The 12,500-nt window shown below is 44.5% G+C and overlaps 1 protein-coding gene across 1 annotated transcript in view; it reads left to right on the top strand.

Annotated features, from left to right (window-relative positions):
* The window catches only part of LOC123990398 (guanine nucleotide exchange factor VAV3), a 148,885-nt gene that overhangs the window by 129,948 nt on the left and 6,437 nt on the right, over positions 1-12,500 (top strand). Inside the window, exons 22-24 of the mRNA XM_046290955.1 lie at positions 652-768; positions 6,502-6,589; positions 7,375-7,504. Coding sequence (XP_046146911.1) covers positions 652-768; positions 6,502-6,589; positions 7,375-7,504 — 335 coding nt within the window. The remainder of the gene's footprint in view (positions 1-651; positions 769-6,501; positions 6,590-7,374; positions 7,505-12,500) is intronic.

Here is a 12,500-nt window from a genome sequence, read left to right as displayed (position 1 = left end):
TATCAAGTTACCACACCATTAATTATCAAGTTACCACACCATTAATTATCAAGTTACTACACCATTAATTATCAAGTTACTACACCATGAATTATCAAGTTACCACACCATTAATTATCAAGTTACCACATTAATTATCAAGTTACTACACCATTAATTATCAAGTTACCACACCATTAATTATCAAGTTACCATACCATTATCAAGTTACCACACCATTAATTATCAAGTTACCATACCATTATCAAGTTACTATACCATTAATTATCAAGTTACCACACCATTAATTATCAAGTTACCACACCATTAATTATCAATTGACTACACCATTAATTATCAAGTTACCATACCATTATCAAGTTACCACACCATTAATTATCAAGTTACTACACCATTAATTATCAAGTTATCACACCATTAATTGTAGGCTATAGTTTAGTAAAAATCCTTATTTGTGAGTGTAGGTTAGACTGTTTGGTAGTTGTTCTGTCACTAGATGTGTCCTCTGTGTTTCTCAGTATATCTAACCCCCCTATTCAATTCAATGCTGCTTTATTTATCTCCTCAGAGGCACTTACAGGTATCATACTGTACGTGCTACCTGTGTATGTATATATAGTTCTGTAACTGTCATTGCCTCCTGGACTGTAGGTTTGCTGGGCCCATGGAGAGACTTCAGGCCGAGGCAGAGCTGATCAACAGAGGGAACAGCACTTACCTGGTCCGCCACCGGAGCCGCGAGTTCACAGAGTACGCCATCAGCATCAAGTAAGTGAACAACATGGTACAGCACAGTACAGCATGGTACAGCATGGTACAGCACAGTACATCACAGTACAGCATGGTACAGCACAGTACATCACAGTACAGCATGGTACAGCACAGTACATCACAGTACAGCATGGTACAGCACAGTACAACATGGCACAGCACAGTACAGCACAGTACAGCATGGCACAGTACAGTACAGCATGGCACAGTACAGTACATCACAGTACAACATGGCACAGCACAGTACAGCATGGTACATCACAGTACAGCATGGTACAGCACATTACAACATGGCACAGTACAGTACAGCACAGTACAACATGGCACAGCACAGTACAACATGGCACAGCACAGTACAACATGGTACAGCACAGTACAACATGGCACAGCACAGTACAACATGGTACATCACAGTACAGCATGGTACAGCACAGTACAACATGGCACAGCACAGTACAGCACAGTACAGCACAGTACAGCATGGCACAGTACAGTACAGCACAGTACAACATGGCACAGCACAGTACAACATGGCACAGCACAGTACAGCACAGTACAGCATGGCACAGTACAGTACAGCACAGTACAGCATGGCACAGCACAGTACAGCACAGTACAACATTGCACAGTACAGTACAGCACAGTACAACATGGCACAGCACAGTACAGCACAGTACAACATGGCACAGTACAGTACAGCACAGTACAACATGGCACAGCACAGTACAACATGGCACAGCACAGTACAACATGGCACAGCACAGTACAACATGGCACAGCACAGTACAGCATGGTACAGCACAGTACAACATGGTACATCACACTACAGCATGGTACAGCACAGTACAACATGGTACAGTACAGTACAGCACAGTACAACATGGTACATCACAGTACAGCATGGTACAGCATATTACAACATGGCACAGCACAGTACAGCATGGCACAGTCCAACATGGTACATCACAGTACAGCATGGTACAGCACAGTACAACATGGCACAGCACAGTACAGCATGGCACAGTACAGTACAGCACAGTACAGCATGGCACAGTACAGCACAGTACAGCACAGCACAGCACAGTACAGCACAGTACAGCATTCACAGCACAACACAGCACAGCTCAGCACACACAGCATAGTACAGCACAGTACAGCAAAATACAATACATGTCAGCACAGTACAGCACGCCACAGCACAGTACAGCATTCACAGCGCAACACAGCACAGCTCAGCACACACAGCATAGTACAGCACAGTACAGCAAAATACAATACATGTCAGCACAGTACAGCACGCCAAAGCACAGTACAGCATTCACAGCGCAACACAGCACAGCTCAGCACACACAGCACAGTACAGCACAGCACAGAATAGCATAGCACAGTACAACACAGAATAGCATAGCACAGTACAACACAGCTCAGCACAGCACACACAGTATAGTACAGCACAGTCACACCCTGCAAATAGTCCTCTTAAAGCTTGCGTTAATTATTAGTTCTGTCAGTGCTAGTGAGATGCTAGTTCAGTCCTACCATTGACTCTGCACAGACTGTACTGTATGTTGCGCTGCTCTGGATAAGTGCATGGGCTGAAGGACGGCATTGGACAATACATACATTGTATTGTGCATTAAAAAGAAATGTACAAAATAATTACAACAATGAGGTGAGGCGTGCAGGAGTTACGATTCTGATAAGCGAGTGCTACAGTAGAGTGGTATTTGTTTTACGTGCTGTGTAGCATTGCTGCAAGCACATGTAAACCCCACGTGAGGTAGATGGGAAAATAACACTTTTGCATGTTATCACTGTATCATTTCAGTCCTCCCAGGCTGTTTGTATGCTGTAGATAGACAGATTACGGTCCTGTATGTTCAGACAGGTTGAAACATGCCAATGATACGCAGGGTAAAAAAAACGAGATGTTTTATTGCCACATACTCTGGATAGGTGCAGTGTTGTTTTACAAGGTCAGCCATAGTACCTAGTACCTAGTAAATAGTTCTAGGTTTAAGTGCCTTGCCCAAGGGCACATCAGCAGATTTTTTTTTATCAGCTCGGGTATTCAAACTAGTGTTCTTTCAGTTACAGGCCCAACGCTCTAACCGCTAGGCTACCTGCCGCCGTTTCTGCCCCAAGTTGGGTTGCGACATTTCTTCCCTGAAGGGAGCCGGTAGAGCTGAGAGAGAGAGAGAGAGAGAGAGAGAGAGAGAGAGAGAGAGAGAGAGAGAGAGAGAGCTGCTCGAAACGTTCCCTTCAACTCCACTTAATTCATCTCCTCCTTTTTCCTCTCTTACGAAGGCAGAGCTTTTCAATGACTTCCAGTTTCACCAGAGCTGAAGTCTTAATTGCTCGCGTGTGAAGCATGTCACTGCAGCACTGGTGAAGAAACCCAGAGAGACTGTTAGACAGCCTGCTCAAGGTTATTTAAACCATCACAAAGAAAACGAGAGGAAAAGAGGAAAAAGAAAACTGCATCTGCGTGGAAACTACATTAAGAAAGTGTTTGAAACAGACAATGCCCTATCCTTGGCTCTGCATCACACTGCTGTGGTCTTGAGGCCCTGCCGCCTTCCTTCCACAAGCTACAGCGACTCCAGCCAAGAGGGTCCAGTCAGTCTAAATTAAGCTCTGGCATTTCAGTGTACAATAGGCCCGTCACTGGGGTTTGTTTTGGTGCGTAGAATATGGATTAGGCCATATTATTGGGGGATTACGGCTCTAAGAGGGAGATAAGAGGATAATAATGGAGACTAATAGAGATCAAGAGAGGACAGGGCTTTCTTTGAGAGAGACAGACAAAGGGGGCTGACTCTATTGGCTCTGTGTCTCTATACCCTCCATACCCTCCCCTCCTCCCTGCCCCACTCTGCCCTGCTGATACCCTCTAAATGGGGGCGACTGCCCTTCCATCAGCCCCCTCCCCTGGTCCCGTGAATACCAACTGGTAATGAGGAATGGTGCCCCTGTCTATCGACGTCTACACACACACACACACACACACACACACACACACACACACACACACACACACACACACACACACACACACACACACACACACACACACACACACACACACACACACACACACACACACACACACACACACACACACACCCCTCTCCATCACTCATGTGTCAGAAACCCAACCTGGTCTCAGGGCATTTCGTATGATAAGTTACGTTTCGTATGGTATGTATTCATTTGTGTGTAATATGTATTACATATTTAATACTAGGCAGGAAGTCGGAAGTTTACATACACTTAGGTTGGAGTCATTAAAACTTGTTTTTCAACCACTCCATAAATTTCTTGTTAATAACAAACTATAGTTTTGTCAAGTCGATTAGGACATCTACTTTGTGCATGACAAAAAAAAGTAATTTTTCCAACAATTGTTTACAGACAGATTATTTCACTTACACAATTCCAGTGGGTCAGAAGTTTACATACACTAAGTTGACTGTGCCTTTAAACAGCTTGGAAAATTCCAGAAATTTATGTCATGGCTTTCGAAGCTTCTGACAAGCTAATTGTCATCATTTGAGTCAATTGGAGGTGTACCTGTGGATGTATTTCAAGGCCTACCTTCAAACTCAATGCCTCTTTGCATGACATCATGGGAAAATCAAAAGAAATCAGCCAAGACCTCAGAAAAAATATTGTAGACCTCCACAAGTCTAGTTCATCCTTGGGAGCAATTTCCAAACACCTGAAGGTACCGCGTTCATCTGTACAAACAATAGTACGCAAGTATAAACACCATGGGACCACGCAGTCGTCATACCACTCAGGAAGGAGACACGTTCTGTCTCCTAGAGATGAACGTACTTTGTTGCGAAAAGTGCAAATCAATCCCAGAACAACAGCAAAGGACCTTGTGAAGATGTTGTAGGAAACAGGTACAAGATCTATATCCACAGTAAAATGAGTCCTATATCGACATAACCTGAAAGGCTGCTCAGCAAGGAAGAAGCCTATGCTCCAAAACCGCCATAAAAATGCCAGACTACGTTTTGCAACTGCACATGGGGACAAAGATCGTACTTTTTGGAGAAATGTCTTCTGCTCTGATGAAACAAAAATAGAACTGTTTGGCCATAATGACCATCGTTATGCTTGGAGGATAAAGGGGGAGGATTGCAAGTCGAAGAACACCATCCCAACTGTGAAGCATGGGGATGGCAGCATTATGTTGTGGGTGTGCTTTCCTGCAGGAGGGACTGGTGCACGTCACATAATAGATGGCTTCATGAGGGAGGAAAATTCTGTGGATATATTGAAGCAACATCTCAAGTCAACAGTCAGGAAGTTAAAGCTTGGTGGCAAATGGGTCTTTCAAATGGACAATGACCCCAAGCATACTTCCAAAGTTGTGGCAAAATGGCTTAAGGACAACAAAGTCAAGGTATTGGAGTGGCCATCACAAAGCCCTGACCTCAATCCTATAGAAGATTTGCGGGCAGAACTGAAACAGTGTGTGCGAGCAAGTAGGCCTTACAAACCTGACTCAGTTACACCAGCAGCTCTGTCAAGAGGAATGGGCCAAAATTCCCCCAACGTATTGTGGGAAGCTTGTGGAAGGCTACCCAAAACGTTTGACCCAAGTTAAACAATTTAAAGGCAATGCTACCAAATACTAAGTGAGTGTATATAAACTTCTGACCCACTGGGAATGTGATGAAAGAAATAAAAGCTGAACTACATCATTCTCTCTACTATTATTCTGACATGTCACACTCTTAAAATAAAGTGGGGATCCTAACTGACCTAAGACAGGGACTTTTTACTAGGATTAAGTGTCAGGAACTATGAAAAACTAAGTTTCAATGTATTTGGCTAAGGTGTATGTAAACTTCCGACTTCAAATGTAAGTGATACGGGACACAAACTGTTCCTTCTCCCTTAAGGTGACCCTGACCTGACCCTCGACCCCCTTTCTCACTAATCCACAGCTCTCCATCCTTATCAGTGCCTGCCAACATGAGATTATACTTCCTTTACTCAATACATTCCGAGCTTAATTACATCCACCATATACCTTCCTCCTACAGATAACCATTCACTTCTGGTGTAGACCCAGACTATATACCTTCCTCCTACAGATAACCATTCACTTCTGGTGTAGACCCAGACTTTGGCACCCCTCATGTCTCCAGTATAACTGATGATTAACCATTTTCAAAGTTTAGAAAGCCGAACCCAAAGGTTAGGGTTAAGGTCAGGAATTAGGTGGAAGGGTTAAGGTTAGGTGTAGGGGATGGGTCAGCTGAAAGGGTTAAGGTTAGGATTAGGATTAGGGGAAAGGTTAGCTAACATGCTAAATAGTAGCAAAGTAATTAAAAAAGTAGCAAGTAGTTGAAAAGGTGTTAATTAGCTGAAATGCTAAAGTTGTCCATGCAGCGATTCAAACACGCAACTTTTGGGTTGCTAGACGTTTGCGTTATATGCACAGCCATCCAACCCTACCATTCACCCTCCTTTTGTTTTTGCCTTAATTAATCCTCTGTTTTATGTTAACATACCATTCGTAACATTTCATACTAATTTGCGTGTCCCTGGTTTACAGTTACTATGTAACGTGTAGTCTATGAGACCAGGCTGCAGAAACCTTTGGGCCCATGCATTACCATGGCAGCGGTCGCTCCGCATGGGTCTACTGGGGGATCGATCTCAATGATCACCAGAACATTACACTCATCCCTTATTCATGGCCCACAGGTACAGCAATGACGTGAAGCACATCAAGATCCTGACCAGAGATGCCTGCTTCCACATCGCAGAGAACAAGAAGTTCAGGAGTATATTAGTGAGTCTGTTTCCCTTTCACAGCACCACCTCTGCATTTCGCACATAAATAAATCACTCAGCGTTTCTTTAATTAAATGTCAAAACATGAATGTATTTTTAGCCCCTTGCTGTGTGAAAATAGCTCTGATTAGAGGTGGATTACTGGTGTGGTTTACCTCACTGCCTGTAGGCCTTGTAGAGAGTTATAGACAGGGATCGGTCCAGGGTGGATTGGATGTGTTCTCTCCCTTCTATTCACCCAGGATTGTGTTTCCTTCAGCTGCGGTTAGAAATGAGATTTTACTGTTAGTCCTACTCTGTACGTGTATGCTAGTTTTATTTCACCCAAACTTTTCATCTTCATATTAAGTTAATCATTTTGTTGATTTATGTTAATTGATATTGGATAGAGACATTTTAAAACAGATTTAGAATTATATAGAAAACACTACTATTTTTTCATAAATAATTTTCATGCCAATGGTATTGTTGTGTGAGGCTATTTGGCTAACTGTGAGAATGTGTGTGTGTGTGTGCCTGTGTGTGAATGTGCGCCTGTGTGTGTGTGTGTGTGTGTGTGTGTGTGTGTGTGTGTGTGTGTGTGTGTGTGTGTGTGTGTGTGTGTGTGTGTGTGTGTGTGTGTGTGTGTGTGTGTGTGTGTGTGTGTGTGTGTGTGTGTGTGTGTGTGTGTGTGTGTGTGTGTGTGTGTGCGTGTGTGTGTGCACGTGTGTGTATGCGCGTGTGTGTGCGTGTGTGTGCGCGCGTGTGTGTGTGCGTGCGCGTGTGTGTGTGTGTGTGTTACAGGAACTAATTGAGTACTACAAACACCATTCATTGAGGGAAGGCTTCAGAAGCCTGGACACCACACTGCAGTTCCCCTACAGAGAGCAGGAGAATGCTGCTATGCTCCACACCAACAGACCCGGAGGAAACAGTGAGTATAAAAACAACACAACACGAACACAGTACAACACTACACTCTTAGAAAAAAAGGTGCTATCTAGAACCAAAAAGGGTTATTTGGCTCTTCCTATAGGACAAACCTGTGAAGAGCCCCTTTTGGTTCCAAGTAGAACAATTTGGGGTTCCCAAAAGACCTAAAAAAGGATTCTATCTGGAACCTAAAATGGTTCTCCTATGGGGACAGGCGCAGAACCCTTATGGAACCCTTTTTTCAGTGTACACATAAAGGCACTGCCTCCTTTAGGTCTGTAGTCAGGACCTGCAAATAACAATCAAACACTTCATCATTGAATTTCGGTTCCTATCATGTGATGACTGCCTACCGTGACGCTGAATACTAACCTCCCAGGAGAGATAGTTGGCTAGGTACATTCATGCATGGTTTTGTTTTGGATAAGCTCTTTGCTGAGACGGTGAAAATACAAATTATACTGTATACTGCTCTTTCTTTTTACTGTCTAGAGAAGCGATGGAGGTCTAGTGGCAGTTCTAGAAACAGGCTTTTTACTGTCTAGAGAAGGGATGAAGGTCTAGTGGCAGTTCTAGAAACAGGCTTTTTACTGTCTAGAGACGGGATGGAGGTCTAGTGGCAGTTCTAGAAACAGGCTTTTTACTGTCTAGAGAAGGGATGAAGGTCTAGTGGCAGTTCTAGAAACAGGCTTTTTACTGTCTAGAGAAGGGATGGAGGTCTAATGGCAGTTCTAGAAACAGGCTTTTTACTGTCTAGAGAAGGGATGGAGGTCTAGTGGCAGTTCTAGAAGCAGGTTCAGTAGAAAAAACAGGAGAGTTTGTTATGAACAGTACCACAGAAACCTGGCTTAGAATGGTGTTGCTATGGCTGCGATAGCTGGCTGATAAGTCTTGGGTAAAGAGTGTGTGCTGGGTGACATTTCACTGTGAGCACAGCAACACACCTGGAGAGAGGACAGGTGGTTCACAAGATGATTATGATTGCTCCAATTTCAATCTCTCATTCAATCTCTCATTGGCAGATTTAATTAGTCATTAGCTGGTCGTTTTTGTTGCTTAGAATATGTTGTATGACGAAACAAATGAAATTTTGAACAGTTTGTTTTGGAATAGTTGTATAGTGAAATTAGCAAGACATTGGCTCAAACATGTGTACGATAATCATATAGTGTATAGTATCTGACACTTTCTGTGGTTTGTGGACTGGTTTGTGGACTGGTTTGTGGACTGGTTTTTGGACTGATTTGTGGACTGGTGTGTGGACTAGTGTGTGGACTGATTTGTGGACTGGTTTGTGGACTGGTGTGTGAACTGATTTGTGGACTGGTGTGTGTACTCATGTGTGAACTGGTTTGTGAACTGGTTTGTGGACTGGTTTGTGAACTGGTTTGTGGACTGGTTTGTGAACTGATGTGTGGACTGGTTTGTGAACTGGTTTGTGGACTGATGTGTGGACTGGTTTGTGAACTGGTTTGTGGACTGGTGTATGGACTGGTGTGTGAACTGATGTGTGGACTGGTTTGTGAACTGATGTGTGGACTGGTTTGTGGACTGATTTGTGAACTGGTTTGTGGACTGGTTTATGAACTGATTTGTGGTCGGGTTTGGGAACTGGTTTGTGGACTGGTTTGTGAACTGGTTTGTGGACTGGTTTGTGGATAGATTTTGTGGAGTGGTGTGTGAACTGGTTTGTGGACTGATTTTGTGGACTGGTTCGTGAACTGGTTTGTGGACTGGTTTGTGAACTGGTTTGTGGACTGGTTTGTGGACTGGTTTTGTGGACTGGTGTGGGACTGGTTTTGTGGACTAGTTTGTGGACTGGTGTGTGGACTGGTGTGTGGCCTGGTTTTGTGGACTAGTTTGTGGACTGGTTTGTGGACTGATTTTGTGGACTTGTTTGTGGACTGGATGGTTCTGAATCTGTTTCTAGTTCTAGTTTTAATAGAAGTGATTCTCAATCAGAGTCAGAATATAGTGGTGGTTCCTGTCAGTTAAAACGGTGTTAGTAGCACTGTGTTACTGTATATCATGAATACTGGATAGTCCCGTACTGCTGTTACAGCGTGGATAAGAAGACAGCAGAGACAGAGAAGTGGTATGTTGGACCCCATTGGTGAGGAAGGGGTTAAATGCAGTACCCGACGCCGGCAGCACACCCGCAGCACTGGAGCCTCTCTCTGGGGTTGATGGAGAGTTTATGACGCATCGCAATCAGTGCTGAGATTAGATTTCATTGTAGCACCATATGTCACCGTGTGAAAAGCGCAAGAAAAACTCCCAGGATTCGCTGAAGGTCGTGTTGCAAGTGCTGGGGAAACACGACAGAACAGAAAGGCAGAGGATCATAGTGAGTCAGAAGCTGGATGCTGCATGTCTCACTTTTCATTTCGCTTGTCACTCAAATGGCTCTTGAATGTCTCTCGGCCTAAAAACAAACACACATACAGAGAGGAAGGGTGGAGAGCAACACTGAGAGAATTGAATTCCAACCTGTTTGTTTTCTCTCTCTCTTTTTGTAATCTCTCCTTCGCTCTCCTTCTCTCTCATCCTCTCCTTCTCTCTCATCCTCTCTCCTTCGCTCTCCTTCTCTCTCCTTCTCTCTCATCCTCTCCTTCTCTCTCATCCTCTCCTTCTCTCTCATCCTCTCTCCTTCTCTCTCCTTCTCTCTCCTCCTCTCTCCTTCTCTCTCATCCTCTCTCCTTCTCTCTCATCCTCTCCTTCTCTCTCATCCTCTCCTTCTCTCTCATCCTCTCTCCTTCGCTCTCCTTCTCTCTCATCCTCTCCTTCTCTCTCATCCTCTCCTCTCTCATCCTCTCCTTCTCTCTCATCCTCTCTCCTTCTCTCTCCTCCTCTCTCCTTCTCTCTCATCCTCTCTCCTTCTCTCTCATCCTCTCCTTCTCTCTCCTTCGCTCTCCTTCTCTCTCATCCTCTCCTTCTCTCTCATCCTCTCTCCTTCTCTCTCCTCCTCTCTCCTCCTCTCTCATCCTCTATCCTTCTCTCTCCTTCACTCTCCTCCTCTCTCATCCTCTCTCCTTCTCTCTCCTCCTCTCTCCTTCTCTCTCATCCTCTCTCCTTCTCTCTCATCCTCTCCTTCTCTCTCATCCTCTCTCCTTCGCTCTGCTTCACTCTCATCCTCTCCTTCTCTCTCATCCTCTCCTTCTCTCTCATCCTCTCTCCTTCTCTCTCCTCCTCTCTCCTTCTCTCTCATCCTCTCTCCTTCGCTCTCATCCTCTCTCCTTCGCTCTCCTTCTCTCTCATCCTCTCCTTCTCTCTCATCCTCTCCTTCTCTGTCATCCTCTCTCCTTCTCTCTCCTCCTCTCTCCTTCTCTCTCATCCTCTCTCCTTCTCTCTCATCCTCTCTCCTTCGCTCTCCTTCTCTCTCATCCTCTCTCCTTCTCTCTCCTCCTCTCTCCTTCTCTCTCATCCTCTCTCCTTCTCTCTCATCCTCTCTCCTTCTCTCTCCTTCTCTCTCCTCCTCTCTCATCCTCTCCTTCTCTCTCATCCTCTCTCCTTCTCTCTCCTCCTCTCTCCTCCTCACTCATCCTCTATCCTTCTCTCTCCTTCTCTCTCATCCTCTCTAAGGCCTCGACTCATAGAATTCAGCTCCATTCTTCTTTACTTGTAAATCACTCTTTTGTTCAGTTGTTCATTTCTACCAGCATGACTGAAATGCCAATGCAGTTTATGTTCTGTTTTGGACATGACTCTGCTGTGTATGTCTACATATCTCAAAACCCTCCTGGTCCCTGTCGATTTATACCATCATCAACCCTAGCAGCATCAGACTTCCCAGTTGGAAAATGGAATGAGCAGGATGGAATAGGCAGGATGGAATAGGCAGGAAGTTTGGCAAACCAGGGAATTTGGAGAAAGTTACTGGGTGACAACCTTAATCAACTCTCTTGGGGACCTTAGCATCGCTGGTGGTCCATCACACATGGGTAATATGTAGGTTATTACCTGCATGATACAGTATGTGTCTAGAGGAAGCAGGCTCCTCAGAGGACACAGTATGCGGTCGTAAGGAAACACATTTCCTGCAGAGGAGAGAGAGATATAACCTACAGATATTAAAATGCTCATCAGATTTCTCCACTGATCTCCCTCGCTGTGATAGAAACCAGGCTTGGCTTTCAATGAGCTTCTTTCTAATATCAATTTTTAGAGGATATGCTTGCGAGAGTTGACCAGGGAGTCTGGTCGGTGGTGGGTATGTTGCTTGCGTGCCCGCTCGTGTGTGTGTGTGAAGTTTGTATTCATATGATTATGACCCAACACAGCAGACAGTGGGTTGTTAGTATGGATAGGCAGCGGTGGCTCATGAATAAAATGTCTCTGTGTGAGGCTGCATAGCAGCAGTCGTTAGGCCTGTGACTGTGAGCAAGGTAAACATATTGCATGGTTGACATCAGCTCTGTTGCATTGCTCTGGGCCTGCTGGTCAGACGGGGATTCGTATGGTAGCAGGATGAGGGCCAGAACTGCCAGAGCGGATAGCAGGTGCATGGGGTGGAAGGGTGCTTGAGAGGGGTAAACACACACACACACACAGTCTGGACACAAAGAAACACAGTTGGGTAAATTTAATTTCAATGCTATTAATGTCAATTCAATATCTCATAAAATATGAATGGGCAGCGTTTGAAAAATGTACTGTATGTTAAATAAATCAACGTGCACATTTATCGGAAATCAACGCGTTCTTAAAAGGAATGGACATTTTCGAATAACTGATTTGAACTTCAGTTCTGTCCCTGGATGGGTTTTTGAATAGAAATGGAAAGTCGTCCAGCACAGCATTATACAGGGGGACCATCATTTAGCTCAGTGAAGATGCTGTGATTGTTTGGGTTTCTGGTCAGAGGATATTTTCATGTCTTATCAAACTGCATTGTTCTGCTGCCAGCTACTTCTTTTGCTTGAGTTGGGATTAAACATGCTTTCCCTTCGCTTCTCTCTCCTTTATTCTACCATCCCCTCTTCCCCTCCACTCCTCTA

This window comes from Oncorhynchus gorbuscha, linkage group LG12 (genome assembly GCF_021184085.1).
Source record: "Oncorhynchus gorbuscha isolate QuinsamMale2020 ecotype Even-year linkage group LG12, OgorEven_v1.0, whole genome shotgun sequence".
Classification (NCBI taxonomy): Eukaryota; Metazoa; Chordata; class Actinopteri; order Salmoniformes; family Salmonidae; genus Oncorhynchus; species Oncorhynchus gorbuscha.
The sequence above is the reverse complement of the archived record's forward strand: the minus strand, read 5'-3'. Positions and strand labels throughout refer to the sequence as shown.